Source organism: Callorhinus ursinus, unplaced genomic scaffold (genome assembly GCF_003265705.2).
Source record: "Callorhinus ursinus isolate GAN/ISIS: 27379988/994484 unplaced genomic scaffold, GSC_fseal_2.0 scaffold24, whole genome shotgun sequence".
In the NCBI taxonomy this organism is placed as follows: domain Eukaryota; kingdom Metazoa; phylum Chordata; class Mammalia; order Carnivora; family Otariidae; genus Callorhinus; species Callorhinus ursinus.
This window is the reverse complement of record NW_027397086.1, coordinates 27,976,627-27,999,559: the sequence shown is the minus strand read 5'-3', so window position 1 is coordinate 27,999,559 and position 22,933 is coordinate 27,976,627. Positions and strand designations below refer to the sequence as shown.

Below are 22,933 nucleotides of genomic sequence, written 5' to 3'. Positions count from 1 at the left end.
CTGCCTTCAGCTCAGGTCATAATCCTGGAGTCCCAGGATCGAGTCCCACATCGGGCTCCCTGCTCAGCAGGAAGTCTGCTTCTCCCTCTGACCCTCTTCCTTCTCGTGCTCTCTATCTCTCATTCTCTCTCTCTCAAATAAATAAATAAAAAATCTTTAAAAAAAAAAAAAAAAGAAAGGTTAGTGGTCCGTATTTTATAAGGTAAGACCACACAGTTAAAAGAGTAAAACACAATACAGGGAAGGGACATAAGGGCTTATGTTGGAGTGGGGGAAATTTGGGAGACTTTTAAAAGGAAGTGAACAGGTCATGATGACAAACTAAAGGGTTGAAAAATTTAATGAACCAAAGCTATAAACCTAGGTGACTGACCTAACTGAAAGGAGAAGACTCTTTTAGAGAAAGAATTTCTGTGCAGTCACTGATCCGCTTCAATGTCACTGGTTCTCTGCCTTGCCCAGTCAGTAAGAAAGCAGCTAACAGAAGACCATGTACCTTCTACCCACCAGCATGAGAGGCTGGCATTTGACTACTCTTCATAACCAGGACTAAAGCACCAAGAAAATAACTGAGCCCAAGGCACTGACCAAAGCACTAAGAGACTCCTCAGCTACTGCAAACATTAGAAAGGGAATAGTTAAAGCTGAGAGTTTAAAATGACTGGATGACAAGACTGGGGTGGGGGGAGAGGACAGAAAGGCGGCTCTTGTACAGTCAAGAACATCCACATTTCCTTCCTTATTGCCTTCTGTCACCCTTGCCCTTTCCCCAACCCATGGCGGGGGGGGGGGGGGGGGCAGAGAGAGAAAGAAGGAACTACTAGAGCAGGAAGCAGCAGGGAGACAGCATTTCAAGAAGAAATGGGGTAGTGACCAGTATGAAATGCTCAAAGGGTGATGAGCAGAAGACTTTCCAGAGAGTAGTGTAATTCACAATTAGGAGGCTAGTGTGACCTACAGAATACATCACAATCAGCATTTTTAAAAAGTTAAATCATATTCATTAGCCTCTAGAAAGGCAGACACTGGCTCCCACTATTTACAAACTTTCAATCTACAAACTTAAGTTTCCACAGATGTAAATCAAACAAAACCAAGTAGATTCTGCCTGCCACCAATGGATGAAATAAGTCTGCCTTGTATAATGTTTCACTCTGGAGACACATCATAAAGAGAAATACTTCTTTATATTTTTGAATGGTTTCCAGTGAAAAAATGGTTTGTTTCAATGTTTTAGCTTTATTTACCAAAATGACTACAAAATATGAATTACATCAGTCCTAACAGCGGGTTGATAAACTTTACTAATAATACAAATGTTTTTTATTTCTCTCTTTTTTAAAGATTTTATTAATTTGAGAGAGAGAGAGAGTACACAAGTGGGGGCAAGGGGGCAAAGAGAGAGGGAGAATCAGACTCCCCACTGAGCAGGGAGCCCAATTTGGGGCTCAATCCCAGGACCCTGGGACTATCACCTGAGCCGAAGGCAGACATTTAACCAACTGAGCCACCCAGGTGCCCCTGTCCTTTATTTCTCTTAAAAGAAAATGCGCCCTGGGGCAGCTGGGTGGCTCAGTCAATTAAGCGCTGGACTCTTGTTCTTGGCTCAGGTCATGATCTCAGGGTTGTGAGACAGAGCCTCACTCACATCCCTCCAGGCTCCCTGCCCAGCAGGGAGTCTGCCTGAGATTCTCTCCCTCTACCTCTGCCCCCACCCCGCCGCACTCTCTCTCTCTAAAATAAATAAATCTTAAAAAAAAAGAAGAAGAAAAGGTGACCTGAAGACACCCTCCTTCCTTCCTTAAACTAAAAATCATTTCGGGGCACCTGGGTGGCTCAGTCGGTTAAGCGGCTGCCTTTGGCTCAGGTCATAATCCCAGGGTCCTGGGATCGAGCCCCACATCGGGCTGCCTGCTCGGCGGGGAGCCTGCTTCTCCCTCTCCCTCTGCCTGCCTCTCTGCCTACTTGTTCTCTCTCTGTATCTCTCTGCCAAATAAATAAATAAAACCTTTAAAAAAAAATAAAAATTTCAACAACCTGAATAAAAGTACCTTTTAAGCCATTAAGAAAGTATTTTCTATCCTGTCTTAACAATAGGGGTATTTATTAACTTAGCACTTCAAAGTAATATTCCAGAATAGGTGACAGACTTGGAAAATCATTTCATGTAGGAATACAGACAAGCTCTCTGCTAATTTCCTCAAATATCAAACCCATTTTGTGTTAGAACAGCTAAAGTTGGTCCAGGGAATTTAGTACTACTGTACAAATCAGTATTCCCCCAAGTAAAGTAGGCAAGAAAGGGCGCCTGGGTGGCTCAGTCCGTTAAGCGTCTGCCTTCGGCTCGGGTTGTGATCCCGGGGTCCTGGGATAGAGTCCCGCACCTCCCTCTCCCTCTGCCCCCCACTCCTGCTCGCTCTCACTCTTTAGTGCTCTCTCTCAAATAAATAAATAAAAGATCATAAAAAAAAGTAGGCAAGAAAGACTTTGACTAAGGCATCAAACATAATAGGTATAATTAACTATTTCAGTCATATCTAGACAGGTGGTTTCTCTTGCCTCATGGGTCAAATGAGAAAGAGTGAAACTCTGATTATTTTCCTACAGAATATTGGATACTTCTCAGAACTAAAAGCTATTTCTTGAGGGCTCATTTATTATATACCTTAAGTCACTCTTCTGTTCGAGATAATAACTGGTATATATCAAGGAGGTATATATAAGCATTGTAGAACTGGAAAACACAATTTACCCTCCTTTTTTTTAAGATTTTATTTATTTATTTGAAAGAGAGCAAGAGAGAGCATGAATAGTGGGAAGGGACAGAGGGAGAGGGAGAAGCAGACTCCCTGCTGAGCAGGGAGTCCAATACAGGGCTCGATCCCAGGATCCCGGGATTATGACCTGAGCCAAAGGCAAGAAGCTTAACCAATTGAGCCACCCAGGTGCCCCTTCTCCTCCTCTTCTAACCAAGTACTAATCTTCCCAATTGGAGGGATTTGTGGATATATTAATGAGATTAGAAAAGCAAGCCTATATGATAAGCTTTTCTTGATCCAAGTTGAAATACCCATCATAAACTATCTTATTTGTCAATAGGTTCTCAGCAGATACCTTCAGGAGTATCCAAATTCAAAAAGATTTACTATAGCCTCAGTTTTCATCAAATCTATAACTTACTAAAAGTGTGAAGCCAAAACTCACTGAAAGTATTAAATATTATACATGTTTATGTGTAAATAACTTTACTCTCCAGTGGAAGCAATAGTTTAAAGATAACTATCATATATGTAAGTTAGGCTTACAGGAACAAATGAAACTGTATAACCAGCAATTTGAAATCTTCCATACCTATACGAATAGGATTTTTATTTTTGCATCTTTTCAGTGACCAAAAATATACTGTAATAATCTTCTCTTCCCTCACTAAATTCAACAAGAGAAAGATTATGTATTTCCAAAGAATCATCATTTTTCAAATCTCTAGTCAATTACAGGAGTGAAGGATATATTTTTTTAATGATTTTGAGTGTATAAAGTAATAGAAATGATGCCTTTCTTTGTGGAGCAAATGATACCTTTCAAACAGCAAAGCATAAAGCATGTTTCTCCACTTTCATCTCTACCACTTACAAGAATTTATTTGCTTTTGTATTAAAAGCAGAAACACATATCAAGTTAGATTTTTATTTCTATCAATCATAAGTTACATTTGCCACTATTTTGATAAGACTACGTCATAACTTGCCAGGGAAAGAGACAAGTTGATAAGTACTTTAAGAAACCACTAATATTTAGAATTAGACTTTTAGAATAAAAGGCCTCATCCACTTATTTCTGAGAGTCAAGAAAAGGTAGTGCCAACACGGAAAGATGGTCAGCACAACTGCTGTCCTCCTCCAAGGGACTTTCTCCATCTCATAATGATGACTCCACCCATATGACAAGCTTTCCTTCTCTATTCATTACCTTACAAAACAAAAATGTCTCCTATATGCCAGACATGATGCAAAGTATTCTATAGACCATATATCTCAAAATATATGGTCTTGCAAAATAATCATCCCTACTTTTAAAATGGAAAATTTGAGGGTCAGAAAGATAAGGAAATTTGCTTAATATCAACCACACAGCTACAAAGAGGTAGAGCTGGGAATGAGCTAGGTCTTTCCAACATCAAAGTCACTCTGCCTTCTGGTATTGTCATTATCCTGGCAGTCCCAACCCTACAACTATTTCCATAATGCATCAATTTTTCCTGAAAAGGATATACATCACATACCTAGGCTTCTAGGTAGAGAAACCAAGTAGCAAACACACGTTTGAAGCATGCAAAAATATTTCACTCTAACAACTTTTATTTACAAACCCACATATTATCTTTTACATCATTTAACAACTCTGCAGCTGAAGTAGGAATTATATTATTCCTGTTTTATAAATGAGGAAACTGAAACTTTAGAGTACCTGGTATACAGTAAATGCAAATATTTGTTAAATGATTAAGACTCAAATAGGCTAAGTGACCTCTCCAAACTAGTCGCAGAACAGGGTTCAAATGCAGGACTCTCAATTATAAAACCCATGTCCTGTACAACAAAATGCAACTGTCTCCATAAACTGTTGTCATCATTATATACCAAATCTACATGCAAAACAAAGTACGGTTATAAAAAAAAGAGGTAGGTAGATAACTTGCTCACTTAATAGTCACACTTTTAAGCTGCTTTTGTTAGTATAATAATAACAGTGCAATTAACAGCATCAGAAGACCACAAGAACTGGAAGCTAGCGGTGCCTGCTCATTACGTAAGTACACACAATTTTAATACCACTGGATGGACAATCTGCAAGTTACCACCAAATGTATTCAACCATTCATCCCTCACTGAATCTCTCATCCGAACATTTGTTGGGAAGTGTCTATTAATACCATGGACACACTCCAAATAGTCTCATTGTCTTCCCAGAACTCTGCAGAAGAGGTCTTTATCCCCATTTGATGTGAGAAAATGGAAACTCAGAAAGGTTAAATAACTTTGTAAAGTGAAGTGGTCAAGCTAGGAGTCATTTCCAAGTTACATGAATACAAGGTACATATACACATAGGGGTATCTTCTATATTCCCACAAGGATCGAACAAGAGCAAAAAACACAAACCTACCTTGTTCAAAACATACATGTTACTATTAAAAGTCCTTTCAAATATGCACAGGAAAAAACTGGAAGAACATATATTAAAATGTTATCAGTAGTTGGGATATGAACTTTTTTTATTTTCATTATGCTTTTCTGTACCATGAAAGTGTACTGCTTTCAGGAATCAAAAAATTTGTTAGGAAAACTTTTGTTTTAACATTTGAAGTTACTACAGCTGTAGGTTGTGACCCACCCTGTCACACATAGAGAATATTTTTAATTTAGCATACTGGGGGCCCACTGGGGTAAATTAAATACTGGCACACTGTGCTACTCCCAGCAGGAGCAACTGGGCCAGGGCTGAGGAGATCACTATTTCCAGCAACACTATTAGGAAGTTCTACCTTATTGGGTCAGGTCAGCAATTTTTTAAAAATAAAATAAAATAAAATAGAGAAAGAAAGAAAAGAAAGGAAAGAAAGGAAAGAAAAGGAAAGGAAAGGAAAGGAAAGGAAAGGAAAGGAAAGGAAAGGAAAGGAAAGAAAAGGAAAGAAAAGGAAAGAAAAGGAAAGAAAAGGAAAGAAAAGGAAAGAAAAGGAAAGAAAAGGAAAGAAAAGAAAAGAAAAGAAAAGAAAGAAAGAAAGAAAGAAAGATGGGAGGGGAAGGGAAGGGAGGGGAGGGGAGGGGAGGACCAGCAAACAGCATACACAGAAAGAATAAGCACAACTTTACAAAACGTGGTTTCACTACATGACTCGATCTTCTAACACACTATGCCTTATTCACGGTATGACAACCATGCTGTCCTCCTGGCTGGTCCTTGAATATGTTTGGGACACTCCCACATTTGGGACTCGGCCCCTGCCTGGAAGCCTCCTTTCTCAAGAAATCCAAATGACTGATTCCCTCACTTATTTAAGGCTCATCTTTGTGATGCTTACCAACTATAACTCCCCTAAGCATTCCCAATCATCCTTACTCTAGCTCTACCTTTTCTTTTTTCCATACACTTAACAAAATTATTATTTAGCACTTAACCTACATAAGGTATTGTACTAGAAACTAAGATCTTAAGAATAAGAAAAGTTGATACTTTTTGTTCTACAAAATCACAGAAGTGTGCAAATAACACCTCCTAGGAGTCAGACATAATACCTGTATTATTCCTCAGAAGTTAACAGGCAAGATAAAATAGCAGATCCAAGACTTGAGCCCCAGTCTCTGACTCGTAAACTGAACACCTTTCTATTAAAAGCTGTCTCTTTAGCCAATATACTTTCAACTTATCATTAGGGGAAAAGTTATTCAAATCTTCTGGAAGATATCCTAAGACTAGAGCAGAGGCACAATTAAATAAAAAGCTGAATGATTTCTGAAACAAATAAGTAAAACATGCTTTTAAAATGTAACATGGTTTTTACAATTCTAAAACAAAATGAGGCTCTCTAAAACCGTTCATTCAAAGATTAAACTAACAAAGAACCAAGTATTTTGTGACACTGCAGTACTTTTGTTAACTGTGAGCAGATCACAAGACTTCCTATGAGAATCAGTACCCATTTTACAGTAAAAACTGGTGCTATCTAGAAAGCTTGAGGAATGAGCCAATTTTCTAAAAAATTATTTTTACTACAAAAAAAGCTCTTTTTTATTCTTAGCTCTTTCAGAATGTGACGTCATTACAAAGTGGGTGCTTGTCATCAGCCAACTGAGATTTTACTGCACTTGGGCCAGAACCATAGTAATGAAAGTCAAAGGAACTGAGAATGTCCAAATTTCTTTTCTCAGAATAACTCCAAATCACTACAGTTATCCGACACTTGAAACTGTTCTTTTAAGCAAAGAGATAGACTTCAATGTGGTGTTGGCATTTCCCCTCTACATTTTCCAAAACTTCAAATACAACAAAACAGCTGAATGGTAGGCATGTAAATATGAGAGTACTTTGTCCAAAGGACTGACAAATTTTAACTGTTTAATGTAAGTGCTAAATATTAGTCTGTCTTCATGAACTCATATAATTTCTAGCCATTTTGAAGCAGGCAGAGAGATTCACATCAATTTGTGGATTTATCAAATTAGAAGATTAAGCTGCTTCATGAAGCTCCTTCTGATACTTGAAACAAACAACAGATATCAACAGGCCATTTTTACAGGTAATTGTAGTAACTAAAATGTATGGATGTTCTTACTCAATAAAATGCCTCTACAGCATCATTTCTAAAGATGTAGCCCTCAAAAGGGATTTTACCACAGAGAAAAACTGCAGCCCTCAAATTTCAAGGTCAGGGTCACATTCCATCAGAATGCCCATTATATTCCCAAAACAGTCTAGTCAATCCTACTCAATTTTCAATTGAAAAACTAAGGCCTCAATAAAGAAAGTGACTTGCCCTAAGTGACCTTGGAAACTAGTGAAAGAATCAATACTAACACATAAACTCTTACTTCCTAGTTTTAACTAGTATTCTCTGGTGCCTCCTTAAATCTAACAAGCACCCAAAAGCCAAATCTGTGCTCACTGATAAGATTACTGACATTTTCCAGGTTACTGTTGTCCCTCGGAGAGGAAAAGACATATGTTCCTCATAAGCTTCGAAACAGTATTTGAGGCATTTTCCTCATTCTTTATTTCAGTTTGTCTTGGTTTCTGAGACGGACAGCAAGAGCAAGGTCTGACCAGCACTATCCAATGGCCCCTTCTGCAACAATGGAAATATTCTATAATCTGCATTGTTCAATGTAGTAGCCACTAGGCACTTGTGACTTTTGAGCACTTCAAATGTGACTACTGTGGCCAAGGAGTGGAATTTATATTTTTTATTTAATTTTAATGAATTTTTAGGGCTCCTGGGTGGCTCAGTCATTAAGCATCTGCCTTCGGCTCAGGTCATGATCCCGGAGTCCTGGGACAGAGCCCCGCATCAGGTTCCCTGCTCAGCGGGAAGCCTGCTTCTCCCTCTCCCACTCTCCCTGCTTATATTCCCTCTCCTGCTGTCTCTGTCAAATAAATAAATTTTTTAAAAAATTTTAATGAATTTTTTTAAAGATCTTATTTATTTGAAAAAAAGAGAGCACGAGTGGGGGTGGGGAGGAGGGTAAAGGGAGAGGGAGAAGCAGGCTCCCCGCTGAGCAGGAAGCTATGTGGGGCTAATCCCAGGACTCCGGGATCATGACCTGAGCCAAAGGCAGATGCTTAACTGACTGAGCCACCCAGGTGCCCCTTTAATTTTAACTTAAATTTAAACTTACAGCACAACTCTAGACAACTATACCTTCAGTCATTATTACTGCATGTGATTCACTCATGGCTCTTACATCCTTTCCCGCCTACTAAACCAGGCAAGACACTAATGGTCGAGTACCACAGAAATAAAGAGAGCTCCAATTCATTTCTTCCAGGGTCAAAAACTCTTCTGATTCCTAAAGAAAGTTTCTAAAATCTCTTAAACCAATTCCCAAACTTCCCACTACTAGATGTGGTAACCTTAAGGAAGAAATGGAAAAGGCACTGGCATTCTACTATTCAGCAACAGTTTTCTTTAGCAAACACCACTAGAATGTTTGAGATGATTTCCTTCTCTTTCATTGCTTTTCTCTATTAGTAATGTTCATGTCTACAAACTCAGATGACTTAAACCAGAGTTAAATGTAACGTTCAAGATTCTACATAATGAGAAAATCACAGATCTGGAGGAATCATAGAGATCTTGACCACAGTATTTGATTCAAGGGAATCAAAACGTTTGGATTTGACTTCAGTCTTTACAATAACATAACCAAGACCTGAGATCCACATTACAGAAGAGCCTTTGGAAAAGTAGCATTTTCCCTCCCTCTTGAATGGAGTAACTGGAACACAGGTTAGAATCCACTAATGACCATGATTTTTATTTCAGCTGAGGTAATAATGAACCATTTTAAAGGAAACTGCTGAGCGTTTGCCAACTTCTTTAGGGCCAATTCTGACATCTGGCCATGTCAGCAAGACAAACTTCTTTAAAACAAAAACACCACAGGTATTCAATTCAAGTAAGAGATCTATTAAGTTATTGAAAGGCACAACCCTTTTTATTCATTCCATTCAGGAATGAAAATCAACCCATCAATTTAACCCTTCAAGGCCCTACTCAGCTTTCTTCAAGAAGACTTCTCTGATTCTCCCAGAGAAGTAATCTTTTTCAAACATCTACAGCTGTACTTCTCATACTTTAATGGTCATATATGAAGCAGCTGGGTACACTGCTAAAATGCACACTGATTCAGCCAGGGGTGAGGACATTGGAAGAAACTCGCCAGTTGATGCAGATGCCTAGACTTACAACCACACTTCTGGGTAGCAAGATCTATGAACCACTTCTACAAATACCTTAAGGGCACCTATCACTTTCCTTTTGGAATTCTAATTATTTACATACACATCTTCTCTCCTCAAATGAATTATAAATTTCTTGGAAGTATGATATGCATCTCAATTACATTTTTCTCTTCCACAGCAGATAGCAAACAGGCATTCAAACGACAGGAAGAAAGAATACCAATGATATAAAGTTCCTGCAGCCTCTATATGGAATCAAGGATAGGCTAAAGATCAATAAATGCTATGAAAAGTCAAACTTTTTAATCACTTCCTTGGTTAGATAAAATGGAGTACATCAATGGTCAATATCAGAAAAGCTGTGACCAAAGCATGCTATTCCTTGCACTGGATCAGAGTGAGGAGATACAGACCTGCAACCTGTTAAAAAGTCAGATTTTTTTTTTTAAGATGATACCCAATTACATATTAAATATATTAATTAGGGGAGATATAGAAATATCCTTTCTGAAAAACAAAATAGACTACACAAAGAATCCCTGAATCATTGAATCCAATGTGCTTACCTTATACACCAAAAAATTTAGTTTGGTGATTTGTTCAAGGTTACCTTGTTAAGTACATGGAAGAGACGGAACTTTTACATAGATGCCCGGACATTTAAGTCCAGAATTCTTTGCACTCTATTACCTCTTGAAAAGAATCAACAAATGAATGACACTCTTCATTGTTCCTAAACTGTATCTTGTGAATATATCTATTCTGAATTACTAGAGGAAATAAGAGTAAACAATTTCTTGAAAATGGGACAAATAACACGAACACATACAAAGAGAATAATAAATGGTCAATAAATATAAAACCATATTCAGCTCTGGTTGTAATCAAAGAAATATAAATCAGGTGCCAATTTTGGTCTACTAAATTGGTATAGATTACAAAAACAGTACTGTTGATTACAGTGTGAGGACTCGGGCACACTCGTACATCGTTGGTAGATATACACATTGATACAACTTTTGGGACAATGTATCAGAAATCCCAAAGACTAGACAGATCATATGAAACCAAGAAATATAATTTTAGAAAAGTATCCTGAGGATGTATTTGGAGATTTGCGGTAAACATCATATATGTATCTTTCACATTTTTCTGTGAAAAATTGGAAATAACCAATAATCTAAATGTCTTAACAAAAGATGATGTAAATTAAAGTGCATCTAAAGGCTGAGTTATCATAAAGCTATTAAAAATCATGGTCAGTATAGAAAAAGTGTTTTTTTTTTTAAGATTTATTTTAGAGACAGACCGTGAACTAGGGAGCAGGGGGGAGGGGCAGAAGGAGAAAGAGAATCTGAGCAGACTCCCCAATGAGAGTGAAATCAGACTGCAGGGGGAGGGGAGGGGGGGGGAGCGGGGATCAATCCCACCACCCTGAGATCATGACCTGAGCCAAAATCAAAAGTTGGCTGCTTAACCAACTGAGCCACTCAGGCACCCCTAGAAAAAAGTTTTCAGTAACTGCAGCAATCAGACATCTTCAAGGTTTTTACAAGTTTTAAACCACCAGAAATATTACTGAATTCTGAAAGGGTCATATATTCCCATGCCTCTCAATCTAGCGGCATCATAGAATCAACTAAAGAAATAATGAGTTAAGAACTCGAATGCAAATGGCCTTTACCCATAAAAAAGCTCAATCACACTCATATTAAAAGACAATCAAATCAAAATGCAATGAGATACTATTTCTCACCTATCAGATTGACAAACACCCTATCTGTCCACATCATATCTTGTTAACAAGGATATAAAGAAATCTTGTTACACTGTTGGTAAGATCACAAATTGGCAAAACTTCTGTGGAGAGGAATTTTGCAGAATCTAGCAACAGCTAAAAAGTTACATATGCATTTACCCTTTGCCTTAGCAACTTCAATTACAGGAGTCTATCTCAAAGATACACTAGCAAAAACATGCATGCACCAGATAATCTTTGCAGAACTATTTGTTATAGCAGAAGAACGGAAATAAGAGTGGACTTGGTACATCTACCAAGTGAAGCAATAAGCAGTTAAAGAAGAAATAAGGAATATTTCTATCCTGATCTCTAAGGTACACTTTTAAAGTTTTTATTTAAATTCCAGTTAGTTAACATACAGAGTAATACTTTCAGGTGCACAACTTAGTGATTTAACACTTACATACACTTTTAAGTTGAAAAAGAAAAAAAAAGTAAAGCATAATAATATGCTATGGTTTACGGGAGGAAAGGGAGAAACATATACACATACATACAAGCAGATTGCCTACTCTTTTAAAAAAAATTTTAAAGTTTCTTATATTAGGAGGGATAAGAACATATAGACAGGAATAGAAGCTAGATTCGTCCAAACAGTTTGCTTTATAGATTTGGTTTTGGAAGCAGTAAATTTTACATAATTATACACTAGAAGGTCAGTTTTTGAAAACTACAAAATGAAAGCTAAATGAACTATACACTGAGTTGGTGGTTGAGACCACATAAATTTAGTTACAAATTTATAGGAAACACAAGGAAGAGAGAAACATAAAACCATACACAAGGATACCATCAGCAATATCCGAATATGGGAAATTCTGAATGACAGAGGATCCAGTTTCCTCAACAATAAATAACCAGAAAAGAAAATGAGGGGGGCCTGGGTGGCTCAGTCGGTTAAGCATCCCACTCTTGATTTCAGCTCACGTCATGATTTCACGACTCAGGGTCGTGAGATCGGGCCCAGCATCTGGCTCCATGCTGGGTGTGCAGCCTACTTAAGATTCTCTCTCTCTAGCTCTGCCCTCTCTTCTGCCCCCACCCACCACAGCCTTCTTCCAAAAAAAAAAAAAAAAAGCACACACAACTGCAAGCAATTTCCCAATCCAGGTATTATATACACAGCTGCAGCAGAGAATCATTGCTATCTCCAGCATTCAAATCATCCACAAAATATGATGAACAGTTAGAGGGGGGCACAGATTATATAAAGTTCAGAACTAAAGTTGTAAACACACATTCAATGAATCAACCCAAACCATAGCAGACACAAAATACATAGTGAAGTACAGAAAAGGTATGAGGAGCAGTAAAGCCTCACTGCGTTTGCCAGGTGACTCAAATTTCTCTTCTGATTTATCCTAAATCAGTGCATCTAGACTACCTCATTTTGTCTAAGGCATATTGCAAATTCAGTGGAGTTTTAAAATAATTTAAAGGTAATGGGGGTGTTTTCTAAAACAACCCTGAAATAAAAGATATCATTCTCTAAGACCTTGATTTTAAATACAGACATACACATTTCAATATATATATGAAATATATATGAAAGCCCAGGAAAAAAGTGTATTTAGTTATTCATCCCAGAAAGGCTTTTCAGGCATACAGTGCTATGTTCCAAAATGTTTTTGACATCAGGGAAAAGAAAAATATTTTTCTACAACGTTTAAGGATTTTATGTTTCAGCGATTATCTTATGAACACCATTAACTCTGAACAGATTTAGTTCTTTAGGGCTGAGGTACAGTTTGCCTGAAAAAAAATATTGTAGTAAGAGAACATATGGCTTTTTAGGGCAGGCCATTTGAGGGAAAAATGATGACCTCAGCTAGGTGGGAACTTGGATATTCGATGACTGTATGTGGGAGGGAGTAACCTGAAGTCTGAGAGGGGAAGTTGGAGGGAGGAGGAAGAAAGTACATTGGAGAAGATAAAGGATATATTTTTAGACAGGTGGGATGCTGACAAAGCAGGTTCCATCACTAGGACAGAATGACCAGTTAGACAGATAACTCAAGTAGTGATTACACAGATGTTTTATAAATATTTGTTACTAATCTATAATTAAAACTGCTTTGGTAAACACTGTGTTCAAACTGAATCTAGCTTGACTTGTAATTCTGGTTTATTAAACCTTTTCTTGGGTTTTATTTTCCAGCCCATTAACTTTGTAAGTATTCTCTAAAAATGTCTTCTAAGTTTCTATTCCTCTACATTTACTTAAATATACAAATTGTTAACCAGACTTTAGAATCATTAGGGAAAGAAATCTTTTTATACTTAATGGATTTGTAGGTTTTCTATAAAAACTATGAGTTATTTCAAAATAAATACTTTCTCCTTCTTAAACTAAGGTCTACAACCAAACATACCATTCCAGGGAAGTGCATCTGATGTAGTTTTCCTATTCAGTATTTCAACTTTTCTAATGTCTTAAAATTTTTGTCCTCTGTCTTTTTGATTTTTTGTTTTTGTTTTGTGTTACCTAAAAGTAATTTCTAGCAGACAACTCACAATTCAGACCATTTTATCATTTTATGGATAGGAAAATGATTAATATCTATTATCTTTAAAGTGAGAGTAGTCTCTAATAACAATGACCCTTATCCCAGTACTTCTAGAAGGAAAAGAGAAGCACAGTGTATTAATGAAATTACCAAAAAGAGCTCTCTACAGAATATTTCCCTCTATGCAGAAGTCACTCACTGCTGTATAAGAAATGTCAATAAGACACATCATCATTTAATATTACATGTTTATATTCAACTCTTGGTTCTCAAAAGTACTTTGACATCCCCTTTAGTTTTTCATAGTGCTTTTTCTCTAAAAAGATCCGAATACTGTATATGGCTTTTTATTCGGACTTGCAAATCAGAAAGAAAAAACAGGGAGAGAAGAAAAAGGAGGGGGAGGAGGGGGAGAGAGAAACTAAAAATTTCAAATACAAGTATTAAAAATTTAACATGCTATGGTGGAATAAGCAATGCAAGTCAAGAGACAGGCTTCAAGTCCCAGTTCTGCCGGTAACCAGCTAGCTATACAACTTTCTGTGAGTCACTTAATTATGCTTTTTTAAATTGTAAAAAAAAAAAAAAAAAAAAAGTGATTCTGACTTAACGTTCATCTTAAATTCGATTTTCAAAATCTACTACAATTAAAGTATTTTCAAATATTGTATGATAACGGCTAAATTAAAGGTACGTCATTGCCATATGGAGTCCGTCCTTCACTTTTGTCTCAATTTGACCTGCAGCCTGAATTAGTCAGGTTGTACATTCGAGAGGTACTTTGGAGGAAAAGGGACTGGGGAAAGATTCCTTTATATAATGGGATGGAGCCCAGCAGGTGAGGGACTTTAGAAATGAGAGCGAATGTATGCAGAAGACCTGGTCATTCTCAAATCACGAGCACTGAAAATTCTGCTTAAATTTCGGGAAGGGGGATGTGTGACAAAATCTGAGGGAGACCTTGAGCAGAGGTTTTCAGATAATCACTGTCTCCACCCTTCAATCCTTTATTCCCCGGGTGGACTCCAAATCTGCCTCCAGTTCCGGGTTCCCAACCAATCGCATCAAGCCACAACAGAGGGCTCTGCCAAACCGGGCACCGTTTCAGAGCTCTAGTGTGAGATTCACAGGACCCCAGCACCTGTCGGCCTTCCCAAAAGGAGGGGGTGGGAGAGAACAGTAGGTCTCTCTCCCGTCTTTTTCGATTCAAGCTACCACCAGGTCCATGAGCCCTCGAGCCTGAAACAACCTCCGTTAGTCTGGAGGAAGGGAGAGCTCCTCGCCCGTGACCCTCCCACGGATCCTTCCCCCACGGCTAATTCTCCAGTTTACAGGTCCCAACCTCCGACCGTGGTTTCTCAGGCCTCGGGTACCCCAGGCCTGGGAAGCGTACAGACGGATGCGGGGAGTGAAGGCAGCGGGGGAGGGTGCACTCCTCGCTACCGGAGGAAAAGATAGGAAGGCAAGGGTGGGAGCAGCTGTGTTCTCCCTTAGCGAGGGCGTGAGGCCGTCCGAGAGCCTGTCGAAGGGTCTGTCATTCCTTCACTCACTCACCAGGAGCAGCAGGGAGCATCTGAGGTCGGGGAAGGATAGGAAGACGACAGGATTCATGGTAACGCCGGGGTTCGCGGCTGGGACTGGGCAGGGTTGGGTTGGGTTAGGAAAGGGCTGGGCTCCGGGAGCCGGCGGCAGCGGACGGTCCTCCCGGCAGCGGCACCTCGTCCTCTGGACCCGGAGCTCCAGCGGCGAACACCCGGGACAACTTCCAGAGAGGCCTCGCACACCCTCACTTCCGGGTCCTGCCCACCTCGGAGCATATTGGGAAATGTGGTCCTGCACCACTTTCATTGAGTACGTCATCGGGCGTCCAGAACTTCTTTCCCATCAGGCTCTCGGCCCAGGTCCACCGAGTCCTCCGCGCGCGGGGTCCTGTGGGATAGAAAGGGCGGGGGGCGGTGAACCTCTGTTTTTAGAGGATGGGAACTACAATTCCCAGAGGGCAGTGCGATCGAGCGTCTCGGGCGGCCTTCGAAGGGGTTCTTCTAGTTTCAGCGTGCGGGGGGCTCTCCCAGCCGGATGTAGTGTACTGTCCTGGCGGGAGGGGTGGCCCACTGGGGGTCGTGCCTCCTGGAGCCGTCCCCGGGACGTGAGTCCTGGAGGAGGCGAGGGTGAGTAGGAGGGGACTTGGCTGGGGAAGCTCCGATCGATCTGCATTGCCTTGGCCCCTGCCTCAAACTCCAGGCCCTCCTGGCCTGGGCTGTGGCCTGATCCTTCATCACTAGCCTCCTCACTTGCTGCCTCTTCTTTCTGCACTAATTACTGCATTATAAAGTCAGAGCCACCTCTCAGGGCCTCAGTAGAATGAGTCGATGACTTATCCCTAATTGTCTCTGTGGGCTCGTGTAGGGAGTAGATATGGGATAAAATGGGAAAGCACGTTGTAAACTGAAAAGCTCAGTGCGACTGTGATTGCTACTAATGCATGGATCACTGTTACAGGGTAATTACGAAATTCATTAGCCAAGCAATTGAGGATCTTAATCTGGCCCTAGTTAGCTCCCCAGCCTCATCTGGAAGCACCGAGCGAGGTCCACCTGTCCCAGATATTAGCCACACAATCAGTGCTAACTACTTGAGAGGCATTCTTTTTGAGGTTCTCCCTACTCCTTGCCTGTACTCTAGCTTTCCTGCTGCCATGGAATGGCCTTAGCCCCTTCTCTATCTGGAATGCCATCTCAAATGTCACCATCTCTGAGGACTTTCCAAAAAACCAACCCGTTAGTCCGGATCAGAATGACTCTTCCTTCGCTTGTGACTGCCGCACCACTAGTTTTGTACTAGTTATAATTATTAGAGCATTTATTACACTGGCTGGTTTTATAATTAGTTAATGATATCTGTACATTTTATAGTACTTTATAATTAACAACGTGGTTTTGCTGTTCATCTATAAAAATTATTTACAAAAAAAATCACCGTGTGTGTGTGTGTGTGTGTGTGTGTATACATATATATGTTTTTTTGAGCTAGAAAAGGACCCTAAAGAACACTTTTCCCAGGCTGGCAAAATTAGATAGTGGTAGAGCCAAGATTTTGGTTAGGTCTCTCTCTTCTAGTCTTATCTGTTCTTATCTCTAGACCGCTCACTACCTCTTCAATAGAAGAGACCAGAAATGGGGAATTAAAAAAGAGGAGATGCTCATGAGTATGACCTCTTTAGTCCAAGAAATTAAACTTTGATCCTGCTCGCCATCTGGACTTAGCACTCAGCCTGTGACTTTTCACTGGACAAATATTTACTGATAGCAGCTATGTACCTGTTACTGTGCTAACAATTATGAGGTCAAATGTATATAACTGAGATAAAACTTTAGTGCATTTTTCAAAGGTTATGAAGAGGTGTGTGTGTGTGTGTGTGTGTGTGTGTGTGTGTGTGATTCTGATATGCCTAAAACTCTGATCACTTAAAATCTGAAATGACATGTTTTAGAGCTCAGAACAGATCCTAGCACATAGCACTCAACTTATTGAATGAATCAACATAGTCTACCTATTTCATTCTTCATATTTTACAGAAAATCAGAGAACTGAGGTAGCCTAAGGGCATGCTGCTTATTATTAACAGAATCAGGCCTAGAGCCCTCCGCAATTCCTCCTTTCCTGTGTTTCTACCTCCACCTGTTTTATAGCTTCTTTCAAGTCACTTTAACATAATCCTGCCTGTGACAGTGGTTTTTCTGACAGAAGTGTCTCCCAAAGCCCATATTTTCTGCCAGCGTGTTAACTCAAATTGTCAGCAAAATAAAGACATGAAGAGCTGACCTTTACCAAAATTAAAACACTTTCACTTTAAGGCAGAATTTGAACCAATAATCCTTGTCAATGACAACACGAGTACTAGCTCATCAGTAGTGATAAATTTCTCCTACAAAGCTCCCAAATTCTCCAGAGTCAGAGATTGGACTGACTTTTTTGGTGAAATCAGAAGAGGACTTCTCTGCCCTTTTGGCAGCTGTTAACTAGCTGATTAGCAGCTGCTTTCTTTAGATATGCATATATGCTCCAGCTTGCCATGCTCTCCATGACTCCCTTACACTTACTACCTTCCAGGTCCTTGCAGGCATTCAACTTTGATATAGCATCTTACCTTTAGGAAGGAATTTTAAGATCATTGATGCAACTACCCCTTTTTCCTTCCCAACAGGTGCTTGAATTCTTCATGCTGCATTTCTGACATAATCCAGCCTCTGCTACAACAGGCTTATGCTGGAGAACTCACTGTTTTTCTATGCAGCTAATGCATTTCTAGAAGGTTCTAGCAAACCCTATCAGACTACCAGTCAGAACAAAATCTTTCCAATGAAATATGGTTGATCCTAATGATGTAGTTTTCCAAGTAAAATCCTAAGGTCAAGAGACATAGGAGAGACAAATAAAAATTTTTCCTTCTATCAGCATGAGAGAAAGAACATAAGGAGAGAACAAATAAAAATTCTTCCTTTTGTCAGCATGAGAGAGAGAACTAAGTACTAGGTATTTATTTATTTATTTACTTGTTTGTTTGTTTATTTATAGAACTAAGTACCTTTTAATTTAGCACTTAAATTTAGTTGATTCGGACCTGACAATTACGTTCACATCATACTCATTTTGTGGCTTGTTTATCATCTTTATTCCCAATTTCAGTTCTGATGTTTAGTATTATGTGGAATCAAATCAGAAGCCATTGTGGCTTGGGGCGCCTGGGTGTCTCAATCGATTAAGCATCTGCCTTTGGCTCAGGTCGTGATCTCCAGGTCCTGGGATCAAGCCCCACGTCAGGCTCCCTGCTCAGTGGCAAGTCTGCTTCTCCCTCTCCTTCCATGATCTATCTTGCTCTCACTCTCTCTCTAATAAATAAATAAATGTATTAAAAAAAAAAAAGTCACTGTAGCTTTTGAGCCCTGTGCCTAAGGTTAAATACTGAGCCTCCTTTTTTTTCCTCAGATAACCCCTGATATTGGGGCACCTGGGGACTCAGTCTTGGGCATCTGCCTCCAACTTGGGTCGTGATTCCAGGGTCCTGGGATTGAGCCCTACATCCTGCTCCCTGCTCAGCGGGAGGCCTGCTTCTCCCTCACCTACTCCCCCTGCTTGTGTTCCCTCTCTCCCTGTCTCTCTCTGTCAAATAAATAAGTGGAATCTTAAAAAAAAAAAAAGATAACCCCTAGTAAGAGTCTTAGAAGCATCCAACCGTCTCATTTTACAGATGAGCAACTTGTTCAAAGGGTCATCTAATTTGCCACATTATGGCAATTCTAGGTAGGACGAGGACTGCAGACTTTTTGAATCCCAGTTAAATATTTCTTTTTTTTTTAAGATTTTATTTATTTGACAGAGAGAGTGAGAGAGAGCATGAGAGGGGAGAGGGTCAGAGGGAGATGCAGACTCCCTGCCGAGCAGGGAGCCTGATGTGGGGCTCCATCCCAGGACCCTGGGAGCATGACCTGAGCCGAAGGCAGACACTTAACCGACTGAGACATACAGGTGCCCCACCTCATCAAATACTTCTATTCAGCCATATTTAGAATATATCCACTTAAGACTGATGAGACAGCTTTCAGAAGTGTTTTCTGCATATAGTCATGGTTTAAATCATTGTTCCAGGGTGCTCCAGGTGTTGAGAAGACTATGAACAGGTCAGAGAACTTGTTCTTTCCTGGCTCCTCATTAGCATCCCAAGTTCATGCAGCAGCTATTAATGGAGATAAGGGTGCTCTTCATAGACTCATCATAGGTAAGTGGTCCCCGTGAATACAGAAACTTTAAAAATAACTCTGTCCTAAGGGAGTGTGTTAATCTGAGTTTTAATTGCACTGTACTCACAGATTTTAATGGCAATGTATCATTATTTATACTTCATTCCAGCACTTGAACAAGAAAGTAATTAAGGCCTGAAATTTAAGGATATGGATTAGGATTAGGTGAAAAGTACTTGAGACATATCTGTGTGCTTGGCACTGAATTTGGACATGTACTCTAAGGTGCTAAGAGAATTAATTCATCTCTATAGTAACAGATCTAGAATGAGATAGTGAATAATGATCTTTTACATTTAGTATATACCCAAGGTACTAAAGCTTACAAATAAATTACTTAAATTGTAATGATTTAAAATTGATTTAGTGTTCTCCCTATCATTGATTCAATTGATTCAAATTGATTCAACATTCTCCCTATCATATATATAGAGAGAGAAGCCCAGTATTAAAGTTCTATAACGAGAGAACAAACTGAGTAGGAGAGAGAGTATTCCAGGACAAAAAATGGGTAAGAATTTTTCAGATATAGTAAAAACCCACATTTCCACCTATTCAGAAGTCATTACTCTTTATTTCAAGAAAAGAAATAAAACTGTATATTGTTTTTAATCTTTTACACACCAGTGTCTAGTGACATGATTGACAACTTGGGGCTTTAAAATAAAGTCCATACTATTTGAATTTATGTACTGGTTCCATCAGAATTCATTTTTGTCCTACATTTCCAGTGTCTCCAAAAACTTCTATCCATACACCCTAACCTCTGACTAGGCTCTCCATTCCCCAAAATGTCATTAATTTTGTCTTACTTTCTCTATATATCTGTTTCCTCTCCTCCCACCTCCTTATCCTCTTCTCTGCTACACTCCGACTTATCTTTTTTTATTAACATATAATGTATTATTTGTTTCAGGAGTACAGGTCTGTGATTCATCATCTTACACAATTCACAGCACTCACTCACCATAGCACATACCCTCCCCAGTGTCCATCACCCAGCCACCCCATCCCTCCCACCCCCCTCCACTCCAGCAACCCTTAGTTTGTTTCCTGAGATTGAGTCTCTTATGGTTTGTCTTCTCTCTGGTTTCATCTTTTATCATTTTTTCCTCTCTTCCCCTATGATCCTCTGCCTTGTTTCTCAAATTCCACAAATCAGTGAGATCATATGATACTTGTCTTTCTCTGATTGACTCATTTCGCTTAGCATAATACCCTTTAGTTCCATCCACGTCATTGCAAATGGCAAGATTTCATTTTTTGATGGCTGCATAATATTCCATTGGGTGTGTCTGTATATACATATATATATATACCACATCTTCTTTATCCATTCATCTGCTGATGGACATCTAGGCTCTTTACATAGTTTGGCTATTGTGGACATTGCTGCTATAAACATTGGGGTGCACGTGCCCCTTCGGATCACTACATTTGTATTTTTGGGGTAAATACCCAGTAGTGCAATTGCTGGGTCATAGGGTAGCTCTATTTTCAACTTTTTTTTTTTAAGATTTTATTTTTTATTTATTTGACAAAGAGAGATACAGTGAGAGAGGGAACACAAGCGGGGGAGTGGGAGAGGGAGAAGCAGACTTCCCACGGAGCAGGGAGCCCAATGCGGGGCTCGATCCCAGGACCCTGGGATCATGACCTGAGCCGAAAGAAGATGTTTAATGACTGAGCCACTCAGGCGTCCCTATTTTCAACTTTTTGAGGAACCTCCATACTTTCTTCCAGACTGGCTGCATCAGCGTCAAGTCCCACCTAAAACTGTAGGAGGGTTCCCCTTTCTCTGTGTCCTCGCCAATGGCTGTCATTTCCTGACTTGTTAATTTTAGCCATTCTGACTGGTATGAGGTGGCATTTCATTGTGGTTTTGATTTGTATTTCCCTGATGCCGAGCGATGTTGAGCACTTTTTCATGTGTCTGTTGGCCATTTGGATGTCTCCTTGGCAGAAATGTCTGTTCATGTCTTCTGCCCTTTTCTTGATCAGATTATTTGTTCCTTGGCTGTTGAGTTTGGTAAGTTTTTTATAGACCTTTGGATACTAGCCCTTTATCTGATATGTCATTTGCAAATGTCTTCTCCCATTCTGTCGGTTGTCTTTTGGTTTTGTTGACTGTTTTTTTTGCTGTGCAAAAGCTTTTTATCTTGATGAAGTCCCAATAGTTCATTTTTGCCCTTGCTTCCTTTCCTTTGGCGATGTGTCTAGGAAGAAGTTGCTGCGGCTGAGGTCGAAGAGGTTGCTGCCTCTGTTCTCCTCAAGGATTTTGTTGGATTTCTGTCTCACGTTTAGGTGTTTCATCCATTTTGAGTCTATTTTTGTGTGTGGTGTAAGGAAATGGTCCAGTTTCATTCTTCTGCATGTGGCTGTCCAATTTTCCCAACACCATTTGTTGAAGAAGATGCTTTTTTCCGTTGGACATTCTTTCCTGCTTTGTCAAAGATTGGTTGACCATAGAGTTGAGGGTCCACTTCTGGGCTCTCTATTCTGTTCCATTGATCTATGTGTCTGTTTTTGTGCCAGTACCATACTGTCTTGATGATACAGCTTTGTAATAGAGCTTGAAGTCTGAAATTGTGATGCCACCGGCTTTGCTTTTCTTTTTCAACATTCCTCTGGCTATTTGGGGTCTTTTCTGGTTCCATACAAATTTTAGGATTATTTGTTCCATTTCTGTGAAAAAACTTGATGGTGTTTTGATAGGGATTGCATTAAATGTGTAGATTGCTCTAGGTAGCATAGACATTTTCCACAATGTGTGTTCTTCCAATCCATGAGCATGGAACGTTTTTCCATTTCTTTGTGTATTCCTCACTTTTTTTCATGAGTATTCTATAGTTTTCTGAGTACAGATTCTTTGCCTCTTTGGTTAGATTTGTTCCTAGGTATCTTATGGTTTTGGGTGCAATTGTAAATGGGCTCGACTCCTTGATTTGTCTCTCTTCTATCTTGTTGTTGGTGTATAGGAATGCCACTGATTTCTGTGCATTGATTTTATATCCTGCCACCTTACTGAATTCCTGTATGAGTTCTAGCAGTTTTGGGGTGGAGTCTTTTGGGTTTTCCACATAAAGTATCATATCATCTGCAAACAGTGAGACTTTGACTTCTTCTTTGCCGATTTGGATGCCTTTTATTTCTTTTTGTTGTCTGATTGCTGTGGCTAGGACTTCTAATACTATGTTGAATAGCAGTGGTGCTAGTGGCCATCCCTGCTGCATTCCTGACCTTAGGGGAAAAGCTCTCAGTTTTTCCCCATTGAGAATGATATTCACTGTGGGTTTTTCATAGATGGCTTTTATGATATGGAGGTATGTACCCTCTATCCCTACACTCTGAAGAGTTTTTAATCAAGAAA

At 39.5% G+C, this 22,933-nt stretch overlaps 2 protein-coding genes across 7 annotated transcripts in view; one reads left to right on the top strand and one right to left on the bottom strand.

Annotated features, from left to right (window-relative positions):
- The window catches only part of ERP44 (endoplasmic reticulum protein 44), a 93,137-nt gene extending 77,497 nt beyond the window's left edge, over positions 1-15,640 (bottom strand). Inside the window, exon 1 of the mRNA XM_025888596.2 lies at positions 15,320-15,640. Within this exon, the coding sequence (XP_025744381.1) occupies positions 15,320-15,625 (306 nt within the window). The 5' untranslated portion in view covers positions 15,626-15,640. The remainder of the gene's footprint in view (positions 1-15,319) is intronic.
- A 129-nt stretch (positions 15,641-15,769) lies between these two features.
- Positions 15,770-22,933, top strand: part of INVS (inversin) — a 248,473-nt gene continuing 241,309 nt past the window's right edge. For all 6 annotated transcript variants that reach the window (XM_073876648.1, XM_025888015.2, XM_025888013.2 and 3 more), the window contains exons 1-2: positions 15,770-15,933; positions 19,412-19,541. In XM_073876648.1, the coding sequence (XP_073732749.1) occupies positions 19,436-19,541 (106 nt within the window). In that variant the 5' untranslated portion in view covers positions 15,770-15,933; positions 19,412-19,435. The remainder of the gene's footprint in view (positions 15,934-19,411; positions 19,542-22,933) is intronic.